The following is a 25,862-nucleotide window of genomic DNA, read 5'->3' on the forward strand; positions in this document are numbered from 1 at the left end:
GACAGTGATGAAGCCAACAGGTTATGTTTCAGGGCAGCTCAATGGATATTTCCCACCTAGTCCAACAGAAAAAAAACTTGTTAAGGCAAGGCTGTGGCACTGCCCTACAGGAACTTAGTGGAAGCACGCTGCAACCGCCCCATCGTCAGAGGAACATGATGTGAATGGAGCAATGCTCTGAGCAGATGCTGGCCGTGTAAGAGGAGCAGAGCCCCTGTGTGGTCCCTGATCCCTGAAACATGTGCTAAATTTATCTTCCACACCCACTCCACATTTACCTCCCAGTTTTTTGGTGTAGTATGAGGTTTTAGGCATAGATTAAGGTAGCAGCATATAGTTATAATGTGACCAGCAGGCATTCCAGGGGCAGTCTGATAAAGAGACATCTTTGTGCAGTGGACTACAGGGACGTCCCCCTCCCTCCCCATGTCCCGGCTCCCGAGGGGTTAGCCACTGCAGAGGCGGTACAGTACGGCTGGCGGGGGACAAGGTGACCTGGAGGTCTCATCCCAGTGGATGCATGAGAAACAGCTGATGCAAAATGGGGGGGGGGGGGGGGGGGGGTCCTTTAAAATGATGCACTGTTTCTCCACGCTGCTAATCAAGGGGAGCCGGCAGGAACGCTCCTCTCCACACGTCTCCACCTTCAGGATTATAATTCGGATGCACTCAAGGTCGCCTGCTTCCCATGTCCACGACGGAAAAACACATGACGGAAATAAACATTCGTTGTCATCCTAAGGACGGGACACTGTTGACGGCTAAAAGGCGGCCACACGCATTCACGGGGCTCTCGCGTTTCCTGCGCCGAGCGCAGAGGCAGCCACGCCACACAGCCACGAACAGCAGTCTCTGCATTCCTCACACCGGTCTATTATGGGAGCATTCCGACCACGAGTATCATTCAAAATCTAAACATAGTTCTCTCTTTAGGAGTCCTCCAAGGACCCGTGTAAACAGAGGAGAAGATCTGATACGCTGAAACAACAGCGTCGCGAGGAAAGGGAAACAAATGCCGCTGCCCGTTCCCACACTCTTGCCTAGCGCGCCTGTGTTTTATGAGAAATATAATTACGCAGAGGCCTCGTGTCAGCACGATAAACAACGACACACTGGGATCCCTTATCTAACTCGAAAATGTTACCGAAAAAAACAGGGTCGCGCTGTCACACGGTTCCGTTTCGCAGCTGACGCGGTGAAACCAATGGAACAGAGGGCTTTGTGTGTGTGTGTGTGTGTCTGTGTGCGTGTGTGTGTGTGTGTTTTCAAGCTGTTAAATAATGAACCCACAAGCCCTTCAAACTCGAACAGAATAGGCTTGGTTACTGACGCATTGTTTCCACCTTGGGTTTCTTTGGAAAAGCGCACCGTGCTCCACATCTGTTCATCAGTCGCGGCAGGGCCCTTGGAAAATAGTCAGCGCCCGGCAGACCCGCAGACGGAGTCAGGTACGATGCAGCGCGACAGCTTGTCAGGATTTTGCAGGGCGTCCAAAAAGCTCCCGCCCTGCAGTGACCTCGGCCTTTGTCCCTCCCCCCAAATCAGGGGTTAAAATTTTAGCTGTTTCTACGAAGACCTGTAATAACTGCACTGCAGTGCAGATAGCACCTGATCGAGAGACAGCTCCCCTGAAGTCACTTTCTCTTCAGTTAAAGAAAAAACTGGTATTTGGACCACAGTGGCAACCACCATAAAATCATACAGCACTCATAAGGGGAACCCCCTGATGTCAAATGTGATAAAGACATTACATTATTGTCAATTATCTGACGCTCTTAACCAGAGTTACCTACATTGATTACAATTTTTACATGTTATCCCTTTATACAGCTGGATATTTACTGAGGCAATACTGGGTCAAGTACCCTTGCCCAAGGGTACAGCAGCAGTGCCCAAGAGGGGAATCGAACCAACAGTCTTTTGGTTACAAGCCCTGCAGGTTACCACTATGCTACACTGCCACCCAACACAAGCAAAATATATACAGATGTGGAGGGGGAGAGGGGGTAGCCAGAGGGGCAGATGAGCTTGTGTAAATGAATAAAGGAGTTATAAGAGATGGCACGGTGGGCCCCACTCTACTGTTAGCCATTCGGTCACTGTGGCACAGATGCCTTCCATGGGCACCGGGGGTGTATCGCTCATGACATGAGTTGTCACATGTTTATTCACTCGCTGGAACAGTGAACCATTGTGCTCCCAGTGAATAAAGAAAAGCCACACTAATGTAATGAGACATCTCACGTGTACGTTTCTCCCCTGATAACTGACCTCCCTGCAGTTTTATCTGTGATCGATTCATTTACTTTGAGAGGAATATGTACATACGAATGCATCTGCATAACAGTGCTTCTGAGTCACAATTTCCAACTATCTCTTATGAAACGAAATTATGTCAGCTTACTCAGAGCACCCGATTAGAGCGGCAGACAAAGATACACAGCGAAACACATTTAGCCAAATATTGTAACTACATATGAACGCAAACATTCATTCTTCTTGCATGCCACCTTGGCGCTTTCACTGTCCTTCACAGTTAAAATGACCGCAGTCAAAATCTCCATTATGTAATCCACTCCAAGCAAATTAAAAAAAGGGGAAATAAGTGCAAGTCTGCCTTTGCAACCCGCCTCCTGAAGTGATTTTTTTTTTGTCTTAGTCACTGTAGAGTCAGCATTCATGTTCTCAGCAGCAGAGACAGCACTCAAAACCGTGCTGCTGAATCTAAGTAAACACAGATTTTTAAAGGGCAGGAGATTTACTATGTATAATGTAAATTCTGTTTATTTGAAAACAGGATTGTGTGACAGTTTCCAAATACAGACTTTTTTGGTAAATGAAAATAATATCCACTGACATTTTCAGAGAAAGAGATGGTTGCATCCCTCTCATCTTTAGCTACAGCAGATATGATTACGACTCTGCAATGAGACAAGAGACACCGAGCAAACATTCACTCTCCAATTAGAAAGCTTGGCTAGATACCCGCATTCCAATCCTGAGTCATATGTCTTTACCATATCACTACCCAGTCCACATCGCTCCTTTATGCATTCCTCCCAACTCCAGGAATGACCGGGAGTCTGCAGCACCAGAGGACTCAATTGGATTCCATCTGCTGGGGGTGGGGGTTGATGGGGGGCGACACTGGCCAGGGTCCCCTCATCTCACTGCTCATCAGCACCGTCTAGGGGTCGGAGACGTGATGACATCGGTAGAGATGAACATGTCCTCCAGTTAGCGTTTGCTCTGCACTGGTGCATTGTGCAGTTTATAGTGTCCTGCTGGCTGTCTGTGGGGGTATCAGAGGATCACAGTCCTCATGCCTCTCCTGCGTAGGTACAAGGGGATGTTTTACAATGGGTGACTCGACTACAATGGGTGACTCCATTACTGAGTTTTACAATGGCTGACTCCTTATCACTCCCGAGTGAAAAAAGGGGGAACAGCATACAGGAAACACAAAAAAAAGACAAAAAGACATCAAAGCATGCCTCAGAGATAAGGAGGAAGTGGCTGTCTACATGTTCACGCATGGATTTACGTGGAACAGTACGTTTCCTCAACAAGCTAACGATTGACTTCCACATCCAAGTTTCCGAAAGATATCCAAGTCAATCCTTAAAGCACTGCCGACTGCCATCACTGGCCAAAAGCTGTTGCAACTGGACTGAGATATGAACAAATTTCCTGCTTTGAGAAGAGTTCACTGAACACGATGATGACCGTAACTCTTGACCAGAAACGGCAAATCGGTGATATTTTTTTCAAATAAATCCATGTATACAAGGGACCACACCAAAGTTACCAGTGCAGACTTCAAATGTTATTCACAAAAGAGTTAAACTACTTGAAAAAAGAGGTATGTTAAGCATTTAGACGAACACATCACGAATTCACTCAACACCGGTGTCGGCAAGTTTGTTTAAATCTATTAACAGTTAAATCTTTTATAACTATTAGACATAAATCACCCTGAAAATGAAAACTCCAACTTCAAAAATCTAAAGCAAATTCTACAAGAAATGCTTGTTTTTTTTTTCTTTTTTTTTCCTCAAAAGAAATCCAATCCAAGTGTTCCAAGCACTGAGTTAAAATACTGCTCAGATGACTTTTTAAATGAGATCCAGGTGCCCATCTGTCACAGTATACTGTATATTACCATTCCTCTGGATCATTACTTTATAAAATGACTCAAACACACTGATTCTACATAATACAGCCAGCTGAGTGCCTGGGATGCAAATTAAACTTTTAATAAGCCATGCTAAACACCCTGAAGAATAATGACAACATAAAAGACCAGAATGGAAAGACCCTCAAGCTTGCCAATTTTGCGGCAGTTAACTAACAAAGCCAAACATGATATGCGAAAACTGACTTCAGCTCACTTAAAGAAATGTCCATTTTCACCCTGTGACTACCTGTGCCAAAAAAGGTCAGGTAATCAGGTCCAATACTGATGTGCTCCTCATAAACAGTTGTGCTCCCCAACTAACAAAATATTTAATATTTATTAAAAACTTCAGTAATGATTAGTCAAACAGTTGTTGTCAGTCTGCTGTCAGTACAATGTCAGTAGACAGCTGTGCTTGAAATTAGCAATTTCCCTCTTGCTAATTGCTTTCCACCCTCACAAATCAAGAAAATGGAGCAGAGAGTGATGGACAAATGGGCCTGTTTCCGTAGCAACAAGCAGCAGCATCCCTTGCGTTTGTCAGTCATATCTTTGTCAGTCAACAGGTGTGTCACCACAGCAACACTTGACACCATAAAAAACTCATTGCTTATTTTTCATGCAGAAAATATCAAATTACGCCAATAAGATTTTTTTTTCCCCCCAGATGTTGTCTATTTCCTTTCTAAAAGAAATATCTTGCGCAGTTCAGAGGCCTTCCTTTTCTCAAGACGTCTGATGAAATGCAATATGTGAAATTTGCATCTGATTTTTCCCCACATCTTATTCTACAATAAAGGACAATTTAATCATAGTTCCTGCAGGATCAGAAGACAGATCAAGGTATTCATAATATATTTTGGATTGCAGATGCAACATATCCTACATATCAAACAGGAATGGTCTTATTTTTACTTATCTTTTCCTGGTCTGCTACAAAGTTACGTTAATCCATTAGTGTGGATAGTACTGCGTGCATTTGCAAAATACAAAAGTAGGGAAAGATTTCCTGATAAAGTCCAAATTTTGCAGTTAAAGTGAAAACTTATCTGTGTGTGCACAAACAGAATAAAATTTACAAAACAGTATAATCGGCGCTTCAAAATTTTCTATAAATGCATCAGTAACTGTCAGTCTTCCTCTATATTCATCACAAAAGTGTCAAAAAAAAAAAACTAAAATCAGTAACTCCAATTAAGATATATGAGTTAATACAGTACAATACATTGAAGCCCTGTTGTATGTAGTTTTCATAATAAATAAAAGAGCAAATGGGCGTTAGTAAAAGTTTGGGACTCCGTGAAGCTCTCAGACAAAAGGACTGACAGTGTCTTACCTGCTTCCATAAAAAGATGTCCACTTCGTTTAACTTCCATGAGATTGCCACATGTATAGCTGACAGTATAACTCCAGTGATGACCGCGGCTCTCATGCGCACGGGGAGTAGTATATAGATGATATGGATGAAAAACACGGTCCACCATATCCCCTCCGAGGCACTTCGGGGTTCCACGAGCAACACCCCAATCACTTGAACCACCAGCACAACTAAGATGACCAGATAGCAGACGATCCACATATGGTCCTGGTGGAAACCATTCCTGTTACATAAAATCATCAAGACGAGGATGAGCAGAATGGCCATTGAGAAGACCACCACATACGAACTGCTGCAACTCCCTCCCGCGCAATGGAATCCCAGCATGACCGCACATACGAGCACTAAGACTGCCATAAGCATGGTCAGACTGCTCTGGTTGAGCCTGAAAAAGTAACGCTGGTACAATCTTTCCAATTTCTCCGACTGGAACTTCTTGGACCTGAAAATCTGCATCACGCTGTTGCAGCACGAAACCATGGAAAAGTGAACTTCTGGCACTAGCTCCTCGTCGGGTTTGGACTTCCCTCGTCTGTCCTCCAAACCTAACTCCACCGACTTCGGTCGCACTTCCCCGTCCGCGTGCTTTGGGGACGACCTGTTGTTATTTCGGATCTCCTCCCCATGGTCTTGCCACGCAGATTTGGACCTGAAGCTAACCCGGCTGACAGTCGTCGTCGCTCTTCCCGGCGGTCGGTCGAAATCATCCTCCTCCCTCCATCTGCTGTTCGAGCGCGCAAGCTTTTTGCTGGAGGATCTGGCTGAGTATGGGCATCCGTTTGCGACGGATTCGGACTCGCCCCAAGCTGATCTATGTTCAGTCCCTCCCCTTGGTCCAAGAGCACCGACGCCGGGTGGGCTTACGCTGTTGGATCTGGACATGCTCTTTGCTGGGCTTAAATCAAACTATGCAAAGAAGGGGAAAAAAGCGCTATTCGACCGAAATATTCATGAAACGAAGGCAGTTGTTTTAAACATAGACTACCGTTACCATCAACGAATTTTTCTGATGCTCTTTCCCTCCTTGTAGGCACTGCTACAGTCTCAATTCCTCTTTCGACTGAACGCAGACGTTAATGCTGGATCCTTAAAATCCATAGTTGCTTAATGCATTTATTGAAAAATAAAAATTAAAGTTCTTAATCCTGTCCTTTTCCCAACTTCAACAAATATTTTTAAAAACGCGAAGTAACAATTCCAATGTCAGCCTCATTTGATAGATGTGATTATTTTGCAGCCTCTTTTGGAACAGAGATGCATCGAACCATGTTTGCTTTTGTTCAGTTTTCTCTTGCATTTGCGTTCAAAACTCATGGTCCTTGCGAAAGCATAAAATTCAACTGGGAAATGAACGGCTCCGTCTGAGCACAGTGTTTCAGTGTCGTTAAAACACCTCCAACTGCAGTTCCGCTATATTGGGATAAAACTCTGCAATGAGCTTTCATGGCACAAAAACACTGCCAGTAAGACCACTTTTGAAATAACAGAAAAAGTCATCACTTGCGATATACTCCAATGACCTCCAAAGCGTCACTGCAGTGAATCGAACTCTACGACGATTTGATTCTACTGACGTATTTAGCCAAATTTTAAATTAGTGTAAATAAACCATAAGCTTTGTTTTAAAATAACGACTCATTTTTTTCGTGAAGGGAACAATTACTGTGTCCTTTAGCAGCTTAGCAAGTTCAAAACACAGGAATGGCATAACGAGTCTGTCATTTTCCCCAAATGCTTCTTCACGTCTTTGCTGAGAAAGTCAAAGCAGGTAAAATTGGATGGAGCGTGGAACGAATCGATGGCGCGCGCTCCACCGAGCCCTCACTTCCCGTGCACAGCGCCGTGCACCTGTGCGTCCTGTCGGAGCTTCGTAGGTGGTTACATAGTTGCCTCACATCTACGAAACCATCACGACCCACACGCGTATTCATTGACCCAAGGACAGTGACTAGGCGCTTGACAAAACCCAAGCGGTGATTACTACGGTCTTCAATTAGGCTGCATCGTGAGAGCCCCTCCGCTGGGAATCAACGAGCTGTCACAGCACTACAGCTGCCCACCCGTATCCTTTCCAAGCAGTCGAGATTTTCATCCATGTCGGATCGTGCAGCACGAATCACCCATGTCAGCGGCGCACATGAAGGGTTTCCATCCAGCAGTGATGGTGAATTCTTCAGAGCGTAGCTAGCGTTGCAAGGGAAGGCTAAATGCAACCCGTTGTTTGTAACGCGGAATCCCTGCGGTGCTGTAAACGAGTACGTGCACTGTATCGATTACGCATCGTCCCTTTTGGTGGTGGTGGTGGTCTTTGTACTGCCATTCAACCAAGTTTGATTCCCAGGGTCCGCCTTCTGTGTATTTCCATTGGACGGACTGCGAGGTAACTTTCGCTTTCAGGGTTTCATTGGTTTCCGTGTGTGTCACTGCATAACAACGTATTTCGGGCTGCGGCTGATTTTGGAAAAAGGGGCGGGCCTGTGCTCACAGCTGGATCCTGAGAGCGGGGTTTAAAACTAAATTTAACCCCTTGACGTCCTGCAAACCACGCGGCTAGTTATGGAAATCGACTACCTTGTAGTACAGATGCAGGTATTTCTCCAGAAATGTGTAAGTGTGGATATAAACATTTGAATCAGACAAAAACAGGCACACACAATCATTTGGATGGTGGCATTTTATTGGCAAGAGAGACATCATAGTTTTTGAATTTCCCAACTGAGGACAATGCATCCCCAGTTTTTAGGGCGCCGAGAACTAATGCTAATTCTTATACTTATTCTTGCTAATTCTTCTGTAAAATACTTGATCAGAAAAGGTCAACGCCAATCTGAGGGGGACGCAGAGTGTGGGTTTCCTTCTTTCCCAGCCCTTGGTTGTTTAAGTAATTAGCAGCTGTTTGGACAGGAAGTCAACCCCTTCGGTGTTAAAGTTATAAATCAGCTGCTAATTGAATAGTACATCAAGTGGCGTCGTTAGGTCCGATATTTAAGCCTAGCCCCGAATATTTTCGCCCCGAAAAAGGAGGTGTTTATAGCAAAACAACAGACAGACTGTGTAACAGAGCTGAACTTGACTTGCAGCGTCCGATGGTGTGATAATATTTATTTATTATTAAGGTAGATATAACCTCCCCAACCTACCGATGCCGATCTCTCTTCAAAAAAAAAAAGCCCCAGGCAAACTTGACTTAGCCCCTGATCTTTTCAACAGCTAGAAACGCCGCTGAGTACATCCCACAACAGAGGGACATTAACCCGGAGGGCTAGAATTGACCATCCCTGTTATAAAAGAATGTGACCATCCCAGCATACTTGCCTTAGGGCTTGTGATCCTCTCATAACTGTATATCCTAAATTCACGCGTGGTTGTAATTAGCACAGGCATGAGTGCACATTTGTTGCAGCATTGTAGCATTTTGTGCTATTAGAGTAAAATGACCAAGATAAATTCAGAATAATGTTCACTGAAGCAGACTTAAAATATAAGCATAAGTACAATCCATGTATATATTGCCACATTCATAACCAAAATAGAGAGCCAATTTGTTGCTTAGGTGTAGAATATTTTATATTAACAATTTTGTCAAAGAAATTTTATTAGTACTCCAGCTGTCCTTGTTTATATTTGCTTGGGAACTGGAGGAAAGAAAGTTATTCAATGGCTTATAGAAAAGAAAAAAGAAAAAAAAACCTAAGTGGTGATTTGTTGCCCTGAATGAGGAAGGACTATTAAAGCATCAACTTGTGGCTTGGGTTCCTATATCACTTTTTGCAAAGGTTACCACGGGTATTACCTCCTACAACACAGTGTCAACCATGGCTTTGGATGCCCTTCAGTGCACAGACAGGAGTGCCCCCTGCTGGCTAACCATCGCAACTGCCAGGTGCAACTTTGTTCTCTAATGGAGCATCTTCTCCAAGAGCTAACTAAGCCCCCTGCTTGCCAGTTGAGGAAAAAGGGCTACAGGGTGGTGCTGCAACTAGGTGTACCCCTTTGAACATGATTTTCGGGACCACAGATAATTCTTAATTCACCTACTGTTTTGGGACCACAGATAATTATTCTTAAATATGGGGGTCAGAAGAGCTCTTCATTGCCCGACAGATTCAAACTTTACTTTAGCAGAGTAATACAACTTCATATACGCAACCTGCTTTGTTTCCTGTTGTGTTACTTGCAGCTTGTGCTTTTAATAAGTTTATGCAGAGGTAAAATGGTAAGTGCCAAAGGGTCATATGAAGAGAGCATATCCAGGTTGTTTTTTAAGTGTGGTTATGATCGCATGAAGACATTTTATCTGTGATAACTGTGTGTTGTTTTAAAACAAATCTTTTAGATAACCATCTACTAGTAAAACCAACCCTTCCATTTCATACTATGCCTACAAATTCTATTCAATTCAATGTGCATCTTATTCAATAACCATCTCGGAATGTGTTTGATGAGATTAAATGTAGAATATACTGTATCTAGAAGTTCTGTACCACCTTCATCTCTGTGTAGTAGTACTTTATTGTCACTTGCTCACTTTCTTTTGCATTTAAACAACATTTTTCTCCCTCTGGTTTTCATCTGTGAAGCATTTATTGCATTACTCAGGTCTCTACAGAGTGATTTAATATTGTGATGCAGATACTCTATAGCAAAATTCTCTAGAGCAATGTCTATCTATAGTGCTGCTTCAGTGCACTGTAACATTACCAAAATTTTTAGGTAGAGGGTTAGGACTTTTTTGGTCCCAAACTGATCCACTTTGTTTTAGAGGTGTGCCAACCACCTGGACCAAACAAAAGTTAATATTTTTATTAATAGCTCATACCACTGCTACCATTGTCATATAAAATTATAAACTGCAATAAATAAAATCAAAGCTAACAAGGGTGCAGTAGCATGAATTATGTTAATCTTGTGACCTCCTGTATTGTCATGTCGATGAAACTTATGTAACATACCTTTCACATTGCTTACAGTGTTTGAGCTGTGTAAGACATACAGAAAATGTCTATCAGGGGGCAGATAGACAAGGCATCTAACAAAAATTTTGAGTATATTTGCCTTTCCTCAAAATATACAACATGGTCTACACTGGAGGTAGTAATGTTATCAAAAGCTAAGGAATTTTATGCATTATGCAATGACCGTCAGTTCACTGTGTACTCAAGTTTGCCATTCGTTACTGTGTAACTGAATAACTTGACCAGTCTTCATTTTATATTATTTTGTTGCCACTATTTTGTAGTACCAAAGATATCTTCAGATTTGATAAGGAGAAATGGTGGCAGGGCAGGGAGCTTAGAGACTTGGCTTCGGAAACTGAGCTACTTAATGATACAAAATGATTGTCTTGATTTGAACAGTCACTCTGCTCAGTTCAGAGATTGCTAGTGATCTTGGAAGCCTACAGCATTACAGTACTCTCTTATTCATCAGATAATTCTGAGTTAATTGTTTATACTCTTGATTAATTTGTCTTTATCCAATGATAATCAAAGAAGTGAAAATAATTCTGAACACCGAACATTTTTACTGGAAGCAACATACATGGTCGGATGGTGACCAATAAGAGACATCTCACAATGCAGCTGCAAGCACCACATGGGTGGGAGCTGCCCCTCAACAAAAACGTAATTGCAAAGCTTTGCTTTGTGAAAGTCATTTTTCTTGCAGTAGAAAATCATATAGTTATTCTACCTGTCAATCTCCAATTACAACATGCAGGAGTTATTCTATCATTGTTTCCATCTTCCTGGTAGATAAATATATGTTTTTATTCATCAACAGGAATCAAGCCTCACTTTTGCACCCTGTTCAGATTGGCATCTGAGCCAGTCAAAGTAAGGTGTGCGATTTATGCAAAAGGGAACTCACTCACATAGAATGGTAAGGTTTTCATTTCTGTTTTTCTCCTTCTTTCAGTCCTTTTAATACATTTTAGTGGAATGATTCGATATATATGGAGGTGATGACATGCAGGCTTTCCTAAACAATCTGTTGTGATGTAAGTGTCCCCACCATCCACCCACATGGTTAGCTTCCACCTGAGGATTCAGAGGGGGCAGACTGTATCCAGATTGGTGATTCAAAGCCCTACAAGGAGGAGCCACATCCAGATAAAGTGGCCCATGTGGTCATAATGTAACCTTCAGGATGAACAGTGTGGCTCCACAAGGTCACTGTGAAGGTTTCCACATACTTTGCAAAACTGCATTGTAAATGTTGACTCTCCACAGGTTGAGGGACAAGATCTGGTTTTGTGGTGCTGAAGTATCAAGTTGTTTTTTTCTTTTTTCTTTTTCAGACTTTTCAAATCGCAGAATAATCTGAATGTGTCAACATTTCCATTACAAATCAGCTTTGTTCCAAAAACACAACTATGCTCAAACATCGGTATAACTTTCTTCTCCTTCCTGTCAACCTGTTTTCAGTGAATGGCTAATTAATAGGCATTACCATCTGCCCAATGACGGCTGTAGTTGATTATTTAGAAAAAATAGATACAGTGTGTCTCTCCAGGAATCAGTTTCTTCTGCATCCAGCCCAATGAAATTCCCAGAACATTACAACAGAAGCAATATGAAAATTTACAACCTCATGTAACCTGATAATATTTCATACTATTGTGTGCCCTCTCATTAAACATCTATGATGTCATACAGTATGTGGCATTGCAAATGGATTCTGTCATATGCGTGTGTTTTTAACATTGTCTGATATGTACATGTACTTGTATCACCGTATATCCACTCATACTAGAGTTAACATTAAAAATGCTTGTGTCTATCTCAGCCATAACCAACACCTACAATGATCTATGGCGCCAAGGAAAGCATTGGTTTCTGTAGGCCTCTACTGCAGCTCTTATTCTCATAGGAAAATTATCATTGAACAAGTACGTGTCCTTGGAGCTTAAAACGATTTTCAGCTTTCTGGAAAAGTACATAAGTACTTGAAAAGGAACCCCAAGGGAATTACTCAGTGTTTATTAAGCACATGTACTAAAGCAGGTTTGTAAATGCTTGGTAGGTCCAACCCCAGCACTTACATGTTAATCTTACATTCTTATGGAACATCCTTAGTTTTGTTAACACTCTGAGTTCACCTGTCCCCCAGAACTGTTGAGATTTGAAGTGTGTGACTAATTAATTATATTTTTAATATTAAATGTATTTTTAACTGAGGATCCTCTGTTGTCCATTTCAATCTGCCCTAATAACAGATCTGTATTCATCAGTTTAATTCCAAACAGGTTTTTTGTTATCAGTGTAATTGCGTGTGATTTTCTGTTAACCGGCATTTGGTCATAAAGCCACGCCTGCCCTAATCTGCTTATTATATGTGTCTGGAGAATTACTTTGGAACAGTTTGGCTGTGGCTGCCCTCTGGCTGGTTTTTTGTGAGTTTGGGTTTATGTAAATCATTTTTTTTGTAAAATGTTTTCCCTTTTTTTCTTAAATGTGAGAAGCATCAGACAGCTTCTTTATACTTTGCTCCACATATAAATGCAACACATTTGTCCAAGTTTGTTTTCGAAGGTCACTGCAGTGCATCTTCCAACATTTCATATGCCTTTGTTGATCATTCACACTATTGTGCAAGTAGCCATTCTTTGGGAACTGGAAAGAGTTCTGATAGATTCAGAGGTGAGACTGATTCATTACTCAAATGAGTCACAGAGTTGAGTCATATACACCTGCATCAATATGCATAGAGGTCTGAGAACTAGAAGAAGGGGTGGACATTTGAAGGCGGTAGTGAAACACTGGTAATACATTACTGTAGACAAATTTTTATACAGGGGATGATATGCGATTTCTGAGACAAGATTATTTATACCAAACCCACACAAAGTTGATGCTGGAGAGGTTTATGAACCTGAATTTAAACTGGTACCATGCTGAGAAACCTGAGGAGTTGCCAGTTTGAATCCCAGATGGTACAGAAGTCAAATTCATCAGGAAAAAATAAGATGACATTAGGTGTACATAATGTCTAAGACTATACGTAATAAGACTATACATAATGTGTAAGACTAAGTTGTATATGTGGGTCTCTTAGGTGATGTTAAATGAGAAATTCTACATAATAATAGACTGCTGAATTTTTTTCTTTGCTTGAGTGCTGCTGCCATCATGTGAGTGTTGATGGAACTCCTTTGGGAAACTGGAGGTCACCCAGGAGTTGGTTTCAGCCAATCCGATAAGAGAAGTGCATTACTGCAGTCAAAACAGATAAACATCAACATCTGACCATTTAGCAATTAATTGAGAATCCAAAATATCTCGTGTGTAGTTTTCTCAGCTCAATACAAAGTCGTAATTGTCATGCAGATAAATGGACATTTACTCTTTAGCCTAAGTGTACGTACCCCATCAGTAACTTTGACACAGGAACTTAAGCAACCCAAATCCTGTTTTTTTTTTTTACGAAATACTTTTAATTTTTGCTGTGACTGTTGAATACATTAGGTTATGTAAAACTGCACACATTTGTTATACGTATTATACTTGGATTGTGTTTGCTTGTTTGAGACCAACTCCACCAAACAATTTGCTATTTATATGTTACTTTCACAGTATTATCTCAGGAAATCTTGTGTGTAGAAGTGGTGGTAGTCCAATTAATTAGTGGGTGATAGTTGCAATTAACATGACAGGAAGGTGACTTCAAATGAATGAAATGGGTGTATCCTGTACTTCCAAAGACTGACGTATTTTGCTTGCACAAAAACACCCTTTGACAGAAAATACAAACAACCAACTTACTTCCCATATTCAGTTTATTGTAAATATATATATATCAATTTATTACTTGCTATATTGTACAAAGACTGGTCTCGTCCTCTCAAGGAAATGGCTCCATGCAAAACTTCAGTATCAAAAAGCCCAACATTTTTAGACAGAATCTGAGAAATGTAGCGTGCTTTATTATATAGTTTTTTTCTTCCAGGTAGAGGCAATCCAGGGAGATACAGCAGCAGGGTTATTTTTGTTTGCATGCAAAGTTACACTGAGTTGCACCCCCCCACCCCACCCCCAAAAATACACATTTCGACTCTCACAGCAACCGATGTCCATGCTAGCAAATGTACACAGCACTGTTTCCTCTGATACCCACAGCCATAAGGAAAAATGCAATTGGGATGCCCTTTGCTTGATGCGCTTATGTAGTATGTGTCCCTTTGCCTGGTATCGCCAAGCCATTCTGAGATGGCTCCCTTTATCCCTAGTAATGGGGGCCAACTAATAGCAATGCGCAAAGCAGTGGAACTTAGAAACCGAGTTTAACATAAGAGCAAAGAGGGATCATTCAAGAAACGATGCACAGTATTCCAGGGAAAACGCTGCACAATACAGTCCTCGGGCAAAACTCTGACTTAGGCCCAAATTCAATCTAAATGCAAAGTGTTTGTTCTCAACAAACACTTTGTCAAAAAATTTATGAAAGCATTATCATTATTAGCATTATTATTTTAATTAATTCTAACGAGTGGCACACGCAATGTGCAAGTAGTAAAAAAAAAAAAAAAATCACATTGTTTAATCAAGTTGCCCCTCAAAGTTGAGCAAAAATCGCATTTAGTCCAGACTGGTGCCAGATTGAGTGTTCTGATGTTACACCCAAGATGTTAAAAAGGGGTATACATAAACTGGGACACAAATATGAATGAATAATGGTACTAGTTTAACAACTGATACAACACTCTACTGTGCGCTGATTGGCAACAAGATTTTGTTTCAGCGCAGCTCAATGATGGCAAAGATTGGATTACAAATCCTACTCAGGGATCTTTGGGCTAAACAGAGCATTGTGGGTGATCTACAAACTCCTCTTCAGAATGGATGTTATGTTCACATTACACGGAAACAAAAAGAATCCCCATTTGTACACTGACAACTTAGCACAGCTGTGTCAAAGACAACCCAATAACATTGTTAAAAAAATGTTTTGACATATCAAATTAAAAAACTGCAGTTCAGTATTTTTGGCTACTTTCTCTTAGTGTAATCCTTTGGAGCCACACCTTCCTAAAAAAGACAGACAGAGCTTTGAACCTTGAATGAACAGTTTCATTGCCTACCATTAAAATATGCAAAAGAGGACATCAACCAAACCGACTCTTGAGCCTGGAGATTCTATTCAATGTCTAGTGCAAAGCCTTTCATTGGCCAAGTGGCTGGTCCTTCTGTGTGTCTGACAACAAGGGGAAGATGACAGGCCACACACCATTTGTGCACATTTCAAACTCCCGACTTCCCAATTTCACCATGCATTATTAAATTTCGTTCATTGGAAATGCATGACTGGAGGCGCTTAATCCAATTCATCTTGGAGTCAGGGCTTTCTATGACTTTTCTGTTGGAGGGTGCCTCACTAGTCCTGGCCTTACCTAAGCTTAATGCAAGTTCTCAATCCCTGTGCCAGAATCTATCCTGACTTAGGTCTGACATCTTTCAAGCAATTTTCACTGTTTTCTAAATGGGAACTGGAACCACATAGGGAGCATTGAGAGTTAAAGCTTTTCAATTCAATAAATTAGTTCCTCAAAAAATACACGAAAGAAAACAAGTTAATGCTTCTGGTAAGCTGTACATTTGTTTTCAACGGCATTGTTACTTTCTACAGTATGCTTTATCATATTCTGCTATTTCAATCAAAACAGTGACACATAATTACCCAACAACACTCAAATTATACTAAGCTATGAAACATACATTTTCCAGTTAACTCATCACTGTTGACTTTCCAAATTCAACAATAACAAATCAAAACAATGAAACTACACTCAGAACACCAATAAGAAGCTTGCCTGTGGCAATCATGATAATAAATGTGGAATATGATGGGAAAATACCATTGATGTGAAAATTGATGTTTTCAGATGGGAGGCCGGCAATAATTGAGGAAATCATTACTGTACAAAAATACCAAAAATTAAAAATGGACTTGCAAACAAATGCTTAAAAAAGTATTAAAGAGGAATATAACTTGAGGATTCCTTTAGTGAGATAACTGTTGCCGAGTACGCCTCTCAGAGTTGGTTGTGCATATTAACGAAGGACAACAATTTCAAATTGTTTGCACAGACTATGTAGCATAAAGGATTTCCAGTCTTTTTATCTTAACCTTGTGTCAGTCCAATCAATAAATTCCACGATAACCAAATGTCAAAACTACTGTCGGTGCAACTGTACTGGTTTCTTATATAACCATTTTCACACACTAAGCATGTTGATAGCATTGTAACTGCATTCATATGCTGAATTAGCAGTTTATTTATTCTTTTATATTCAATTTTTTACCAAAGGTGACAGCCCAAATACTTTGGAGTTCATTCACAAACTAGTACTGTTTAGTGATTATCATGTTATAATTTTCCAGTTCAAGAAAAGACAGGTTCTTTTGGCGAGCAGAATTTTTTTAATTTGTCAGGCAAAAGTTTAAAAGGTTATCTTTGTTCCCCATAATAGTCTACATTGTGTTACGTGCTCCAGGGCCTTCATTCCACTTTGCTGTACTCCTCCACGTGTCCCAAAACTTTCTTTCTCTGTCGCATCATGTGGAAATACAGCTGGGGGAAGACTGCGGGCAGAAGGTCCAACACACAACATCAACAAATCTGGAAAATCTTTCAGCATATTCTGCATTAAATATCCTACTGTTTCTCGTATGCGACTACCCAAAAGGAAATAACTTTCTTTCCATGTTTGAAACAGACTCCTGCTCGAGTGACTGCACCATCTCTAATGCACTGCCTAATGTCAGGCATTTTATATCAGTGTTATCAGTGAGAATCCTGTAAAATGCCACTCATTAGGGGTTATGCTGTAAGGAGTGCCTAATCCATTAAAAATCAGAACATACTGAACTTGGAACCAATCTGAAGAAGAGAAAATTCTTTGTCATAATGATGGACAAAACCTCAGTGTACTGTGTTACAAATTGTCTTTCCTCTCAATTCTTAGGCATGATACTATTAGAGCCTTTGGTTGTAGTTTTGGGGTTTTCAGACTTTCACCGGGGTCTCAGATGCATTTACAACAGTCTACGCTAAGGATGGGACAGAATGTAGTGGGGGGTGATCCAGGACTTACGAGGGATGTAGGAGACCATGGTCAGGATGAGAAAGGTGTGGTAATCGAAGGAGAAGTTGTATTTGTTGGGCAGGGTGACAGAGTACAGGCCTGTCTTCTGGACATAGGGCAGGGCTGCATAGATGGTCAGCAGCTCCCCAGTCACACCCATGGGGTACAGCACAATGAAGAGGGTGTACCTGAGGAGGGCATGAAGGGGGGGGGGGGGTGCACTGAAATCACACACATCTGAACATGTCTGCATGTATGTGCATGCTAATATTATCATTCACATTATCCAAAACTACTTTATCTTTTAGTTTAAAATACAACCCAAATACAGGGAAAAGTGCAGACAAACTATATGGTATTTAACTATGTATATCTATATTGAATCTATTTCTACCCACTTTTTTCCACATAATATGAAATATATATATAATCATACAATATAATATATATACATATAATGTCATTTTATGGTTTTGGGAGCCTTTTTGTAACTGAAGACAGGAACTTTCAAGTGACAAAATGCTCTTAAACTTCCAACCAAACAGTATCATGACATCAAAAAATTGAAAATGACTAATCAACTTATCATACGATCAAAGTCTTGCAATATACTAGAAGACTACTCAATATGCAGTAATGTAAAACAAGGCCTTTAGGTGAATGTACAAAATGTACCAAAACATTTATAAAGTCTGAGAACTTAATTTTGTGCTATATGTAATAATTGAAGGAAAGTATGCAAATAAATCACCAAGAGAGGTATGCAATGACGTCTTCCAGCAGTAATTGTCTAAATGTGCTTTCAATTAGAATGATCCCAATTCATGCTTAATTGAATCTAATATTTAGGCATTACAGACCACACAAAGAGAGCACGTCTATAAAAAGCTAAGTGACAAAGAAGACGAAGAAAAAGATCTTGCTGAAGCCTCAAACAAAATTGGATGATGATTCATAATTTGCTACCTGGCAACACCTAAAAGCACACAGAGCAGAAAAACAAGTTCCCTGGGGTTGGGGTTATTAAAGACCTTGTTGCTACGGCCCCCAAATAGCACATTATAGAGATGGAGTGTCACAAACCCCTGTCTCTTTGTGACAAATATTTTCCATTATATTTTGAAACTCTAGCTCTAAGACATGTCGACAGAATAATACAGATGCCTATATCTGTAAATACACAGCAATTAATTTTACAACAGTTGGAATTTGCAGGAGGATTTTAAAATGTACATTTTTTGTTTAGTTGCAAAACAGCTATGTTGTGTGCTATTGAAATAATACAGAATAAGCCTTACATGTTTTAAATCACTTACCTAAGATACACTGCTTGAAAGCAAAATGCTGCTTTTATTTTTTTCAGCTCAAAGCAGCAAATTCTAACCAATTATGCAATGATTGTAAGATTAGTCATCTGTAATTGGCTAAATAGCTGTTTAATGATGTCATAAAGCTCATTTATATTCACCAGGACCACATCTATGAAATATCAACACGTCAATGTTTTAAAGTTGACATTCACAAAAAAAAAAAAAAAAAAAAAAAAACAACACACCTAAAACAACTCATATCTGTTAACAACTGTGAGGTTACTCGTGTATGTACTATGGTTTAAGAAGTCCTAGAAGGCCAACCTGCCAGTTTCTGCAGAGAGGTAAAATAACTCACTATGACCTCAAATAGAATATACTGCACATTCATCCGCTGCCAAAAAGCTACTGACTGGGGCTACACTGACGATTATCATCTGGTTGGTCACACACCTGATGCACACTTAGATCTACACATAGAAAATACATAGTACTCCATGCAGAGGATAAACCAATATTAAGAAACATCAAAATATTCATCAGTTGGTTTGTATTACCTTGCCCACTTAATGAGGTATGGCAGATGATTGAGCAGACTGAAGGTGTAGAAAGAGTAGCGGATGATCTCGGTTATGGTCCAAGCGACCACAAACAGGAGGACGCTGTCTTCATTCTGAACCTGGGACAGGTAAGCAGGGATGGGAGTGGCAAGGGGAGAGAAGATGGGAGGCCGATTTGTGACTGAACTTGTTTTTAAATCTGTCAGCATGGTTTAAGTGTTAGCACAAATCCATGCGGTTACTTGTCACCACTGTCCAGCATCTCAAAACACAAACAACAGAGGTGACTTTGAGAGGTAAAAAGTTATGGTAGGTTACATTTCACCAGAGGCACTTGGAGGGTAGGCTGAGAGCTGTTCCCAGCGGCACCATCACAAAGCATTGCCTAATACTGGTCGGTTGAACTCACTCCAGAAGAGGTGTCTCACCATTCCAGAATGCTATTTTTAGTCACAGTAACAGTAAAAAAAAAAAAAATCCCTCATGACCATAACTAGCATCACAAAGCTATTCACAGGGGTTGCAGGCAAGCTTCTACATGTACTGTGAGAGATAGCACAGACACAAGAAGAAATTTTCACATACAATTAGCACAAACTCATGGCAGTGTTAATTAGCCTGTTTCAAAGGCTTCCGTTAAAAGAACTTACAGAACTCAGTGTCTCAGCTCAGGTGTATCACTCTGGGACAAATGAACAAGACTTCAGCCTCAGTCACACTGTTGTCTTTTCGGGGACATTCTCAGCAATTACACTTATGTTACAGTTATGCTGGCATCCTTTACTGGACCAATGACAGAGTGAGGGACAATGGCTACTGCTTAACTTTAAGGACCCGGTAATCAAAGAAATAAGAGAGAAAGAAGTATGAAGTGCAGGCAGAAGTAAGCTTGATGCCCCATTCCTTGCCATTTCCCATAATTTCTTCCTTGGAGTTAAAGATTCCATTGACAATCCTGAAATTTCACTGACATTAAAATACATCGAATTATACATTCAGAGCAGAACCAAACCCCTACAAACTTACAAAGTGACGATTTGTTGTCAGGTAGAGTTGTGGGCAGCAGCCTTACCTCTCTCACACTATGTGTCACAGCCCAGGTGAGAAACACTCGGGACATCACCTGGAATCCCGTCAGGACCACTGAAGATGGGACGATGCCTGTTGTAAAGATGTGTAATATTGATATAGCATATGTAATGTGTCATTACATCCTAATACCAGTGTCAGTATAAGGGAGTGCACAACATTAAAATTAGGAAAAGCACCCACTCCATTTTGTGTGGTAAATTACAAGCAGACTGGTACAGTGATGCACTGCCTTTTCTCTGATTGGCTGGACAGGTGGTATTTACACTCCAGTGCACAGCTTAACTGTCCTGCCTCTACTTGACCAGCAGGTGGCAGCATTGACCAGCATACCCACAGCGCTAAAGCCATTGTTTTAGAGGGGAAAGGTCAGATTTTGCTGTAATGCCTTGATAATGAGGTGTAAGCTGTGAAGCAGCAGAACCACAGCAAGGCCAGGGCAGCTTCTTATCCCTTTAGCACCATCTGATAACAGCCAGACCCTACCTCAGCCTGCCCCCCCCCCCCCCCCCAAAAAAACCCCTCCACTTTCTACTGGGAATGTGGAATAAATCATATTTTACTGTTACTGCATTTTTCCATTATGTAGTTACTAAACAGATACTTATCACCAGAGCTTGCATCTGTAACCTGAGGTCATTTTTATATCTAGCTGCATGTACAGGGACTGGTATAACAAGAGAGAACTTACCAACAGCACAGTGTAATATCTAGAGAGACATAAAGAAAACATATTAAATATCAAGCATAAATGTTGGAAATATCAGAAAATACCCATATTATTAATGGATATGGTGCAACGTAATAATCAATATTTTAAAAATGATTGCAGATATGCAATATTTAAAGTATGCCATTTCGCACCAAGGTTCAGCCCTGAGGTGGGATTCTGTTGATAGACATAACGAATAGATATAAATGAACAACCGACAAGCAAATAAAGAAAGAGTAATACATGCAACCTAGCTGACCCATTTCACAAAATCTAACAGAACCCAAAAATAAAAGTGGTGATAAAACACTCGTGGCATTAGAACAAGGGCCTGTCAACAAAATTGCAGGTACAAATGTGTTTATGAAGAATCAGCAGCAGTGAGTGAGGGCAGACAAACATGGATGCAGCTTAAGACAGGGAGGGGCTCAGTTAAACTGCACCTTTATCTCTGTGACTCAGTGCAGCTGGAGAGCATCACTGTAACGCTGCATACTAACACTGAGCTAAAAGGCCACCCTGGGCTACTAACTAAAGCATCAGTACAACGACGTGTGTGTCAGTCATCATTAGATGAATATCGTTTAATTTGGGCACTAAATAAATAAATTAATCCGGAAAGACAATAAGTGAAGTGTTTGAATATCATCCCCTGAGAACACCAAGCATGCTCTAACAAGACTGATTTGTAAACACACGGTACACTGAAACCACTTATCATCGGTATAGCTGCTGCACTGCTTTTTAAGATCGACATATTGAAGCATGTCTCAGTGCGGTTTCTATTTAAAATCCACTCAGTTCTATTAAAACTCCGCACACATGCCGGGCAAAGGGTGGTGTGAGCAGTAATATTAAAACCCTGAGACAAGAGGTGTTCAGATAAGAGACGTGCCCACAGTATCTCTGACTGGGGTCTGTCACTGACTGTCAGGCCCAAAGTTCAGCCACGTGGCTTCCAGCACCTACCTCCAGGAGTGCCCCAGTTTGGAAGAACTTGAGGGGCTTCTCTATGGAATAGTACAGGCCGTGATAGCTGCCTTTGGCAAGATATGCCCGCACCAGTCCCACAGCAATAACCAGCCACCTATAATGGTGAAAATGACATTAGGACACAGGCAGACAGGTTCAGGACCCACAGGAATGTGCACAGCCAATGCCTGCCCTTTCATCCTTCTAAAAGTCATGGCTACTTCCTTCAAACTGAAGTTTAAACCTTCCCTGCAAATATATTATGAAAGGTACTTGTTCCAGGGGAACCAAGAACACTGAGGTACATTAAAATGAGAGATTAAATCAACAGCTACAACTTAGCTCTCTTCCACAGTGTGTCACAAATGGATAGCTTTTTAAAGTAGGTTTGTGGAGGGGGTGAGGGTATTGGGGGTGAGGGTATTGGAGGTACACACCAGCTTCAACTCTTAGTGCATTAGTGGTTAAAAAGACAGAAAATAGTTATATTCACAGAAAGACCCTTCTCAGACACCCTTGTTTATGTGGGAATTCTTGTGATGCAGTGTGGTGACACAGTGTAGTCAACATTTCAGTTTCTGTGTCAAACAGCACTGCAAAACCCTCAACATTCTGGGTGACAGCAGCACTTTGTCTGCCTGAACCATCTTAGCGCTGACTCCCATAAAAGGCGGAGTTTACACAAATGAGCTCAGAGTTTCAAAGGTAGATACAAGGAAGACGTCAAACAGGAAAAACGAAAAGCACATTTTTAACCTGAATGAACAGGCTGGCTGACCCTGGACAAACCTGTCATCCCTTGCCCTAGAGAGTAAATAAATTCGGGAATGTAAGGCTTCAAAACGATCACTCTACCCTATCCCATGAAGATGTTCTCCTGCTTATCACAAAAGTTACCAAAAAGTTCTCTCAATCACTGCATTAAAATGTTCAAATCCAAGGCCTATTATTTACTCATCTGGTTGATACCAGACGTACTAGTTATCTCTGGATTTATACTATCAACTAATCAAGATATATCTGGCAAAATTAGCTTTAAGTAAATCAGTTTACCATGCTTCAAGAGGAAGTTATAGTATAAAGACATACAGATACAGTTACAACTGCAATCATTTTGTGTCGAATCCTTTGCTCGCCAGTTGCCTACAGGCCTACAAACAGCCGATGAGGTTCTTAGTACAATATGATAAAGGCATATTGGTACATCGGACGTTGACCCTATAGCAGTGTTATAAATCTATTTAGGACAACATGCCTACAAAACAGACACTATCTGAGGGCACAACAAAATCTGAGAATATTGTGCCCATTTTGTATGCCATTTTATATCCATTCGTTCAATTGTTAATTTAAACACGTAAAAATTCTTTATTGCTGTCAAATCGACCGAACCCATTTTCTCGTTCTGCTGTTGTCACGCCCTCGGAACGATCGAAAGCGTTTCATTAGTGTTGTAAACACCTGATCATTTATATGGTCGAAACACCACATCCTCTTACTCTCCTGAGGGGGGTAAGGTCCAGGCAGTCCAGTCTGATTACATTGAAGTCTGGACCAGAGTACGAAATGAGCTGTCAAAGCATGCTCGATTATAAGACAGTAACAGATCACAGGGCGATTTCTCTGCCGAATCCTGTACTGTGCTATGCAGCCTGGTGCTTATGGAATTCAATTTAACCTAATGCAAAAGTAAAAAAAAAAAAAAGAAAACATTAGCAACAAAACAGATAGAGCTAACGGTCATTTGAAAGTACTAGTATACACTAAATATATAAAAAGCAAGTAAACCTTGAATAGCCATACATCTTCTGTCCATAAATCGGACACTATGAACAAAGTAACTAGCAAGCTAGGTACTGATCACTGCACAACACTAATTTTGCTACAGTTAGCTATCTAACCGCAGCTCGTTTCCGAATTCAGGAAGAACGCTCCCACTCCAAACCACTCAAAAAGATCAAAATGCATTTTAGCAGTAGTTGCAAGTAAGTGTCGCAATTGGTGAGCCGGAGTGGATTCATAAAACAACCAATATTCATAAAATGACATTTAAGTCCGCGTCAAAAATGCACCCATCACGATGATAACAATCGATTAATAATGAAGGATTCGGTCGCCAATCTGAAACGATTGCTGGATGAAATGCAACATAGTTGCATTCTGCTCCATTAGTGGACTGAATGCATCAGTGCTCGGCACATGTAGAAGCAAACGCTCCAACAAGTTCACCAGATTTTAATAAGAATATATTCATCACTGCGTACAGTAAACTGTCCGCGCAGCAGATACGTAATAAATAAATAAATGCATGTATTGCTAGCTAACAAGCTTAATGAATGTCAGTTGAAACGGATAACGCGTCTCGCAGCGGGCGCGTGCCCACTCCAGCCATTCATTGTAGGAGAGCACGCACGGCAGCTGACTACAGTATTTCAAAACACACAAGTGTATCCATTTCAGTTACATACCCAGCTGTCATGATAACGTTATATATAACCAAATACGCGGTTGCGAGTGCCCCCGGTCCCCGCTTTCGCTTCTGGCTCACATCATTGTGAGCCGCTCTTGTCGTCCCCATAGCAGGTGCTGCCATGACAGAGCTCGCTCCTTGTCTTCTCCGCCAACTCGCTCCCTTCATCGATTCAGGAAACAGAGGCGCGAGGCCTCCGCGAGCCGTCAGCCGGGCCCGTTTGGCGAACAGCGACATCTGTGGAAATCCATGATCTCAGTTGCATGGATTGTGCCCAGTGTTTCTATATTTTAATGTCAGGTTTGCTAAATCGTTCGATGTATCTCACCGTCTATGGAGGCAGAGCTGATTTAGCTGAAAACAACAACAACACAAACATAGCTCAGAACAGCTTGTTAATAAGCAAGCCAACGTTTGCTTAAACATATTTAACAGCTGGGTAACTGCAATTAAAAAAAAATCCTTGACTGAATCAAGTACCGGACTGTAAAATTTGACAGAGGTGAAAAATTCCGTTTGGAAATTCCGACAATGATTGGTCATGGAGTTATTATAACTCTTCCTTCCATAATGTCTAAGTTTTATCTTTAAAGTTATATTATCTGCAAAACAATGTGTTATATTACTCATGGCCTGATTTTAGTATTGCATCTTTAATTTCTCTCATATTATAGATTTAGAATAGATATTAGATATTTAGATACATAAAATAGACTATAGAATTTTAATACGGAATATTTTTCAAGTGTTTATATATTCTCCAATTCTACAATTTATATTATATTATATTTAATGATTGGATGCATTTTAGATAACAACAACAAAATAGTAATGACAATAATAAGAAGAATAATAAGAATAATAATAATAAAAAACGTTTCCCTCTTCCCACCGCCTGGTGGCAACCTTACACCAACCCGTCCCTTCCTAAAGGACCTCAAAAGGTATCTATTACAATGCCCGCTGAAATCACAGTACAAATACAGAGAAAGATGAGATATTTACTGATAAAAGTAATAAAGAAAACATAAAAGTCTATGCAAGCATTAATACACTTTTGATATTATGATTTTTTCCATTGAAAATGAAAAAACATTTCTGGCAGTTTATT

The 25,862-nt window shown here is 40.7% G+C and overlaps 2 protein-coding genes across 2 annotated transcripts in view; both read right to left on the reverse strand.

Moving 5' to 3' along the window:
* adcy5 (adenylate cyclase 5) overlaps positions 1 to 6,685 on the reverse strand; it is a 97,281-nt gene extending 90,596 nt beyond the window's left edge. Inside the window, exon 1 of the mRNA XM_036545305.1 lies at positions 5,514 to 6,685. Within this exon, the coding sequence (XP_036401198.1) occupies positions 5,514 to 6,437 (924 nt within the window). The 5' untranslated portion in view covers positions 6,438 to 6,685. The remainder of the gene's footprint in view (positions 1 to 5,513) is intronic.
* Positions 6,686 to 16,953: 10,268 nt separating this feature from the next.
* hacd2 (3-hydroxyacyl-CoA dehydratase 2) lies at positions 16,954 to 24,907 on the reverse strand. Its single transcript, XM_036545475.1, has 7 exons — positions 24,750 to 24,907; positions 22,279 to 22,396; positions 21,289 to 21,307; positions 20,581 to 20,669; positions 19,506 to 19,627; positions 17,648 to 17,826; positions 16,954 to 17,135 (listed from the first exon to the last, which is right to left on the reverse strand). Exons 1-7 carry the CDS (start codon positions 24,872 to 24,874, stop codon positions 17,053 to 17,055), a joined length of 735 nt encoding a protein of 244 aa, XP_036401368.1. The 5' UTR covers positions 24,875 to 24,907; the 3' UTR covers positions 16,954 to 17,052.
* Between the last annotated feature and the right edge of the window lie 955 nt (positions 24,908 to 25,862).

The sequence above is a fragment of the Megalops cyprinoides genome, chromosome 14 (genome assembly GCF_013368585.1).
Source record: "Megalops cyprinoides isolate fMegCyp1 chromosome 14, fMegCyp1.pri, whole genome shotgun sequence".
Classification (NCBI taxonomy): domain Eukaryota; kingdom Metazoa; phylum Chordata; class Actinopteri; order Elopiformes; family Megalopidae; genus Megalops; species Megalops cyprinoides.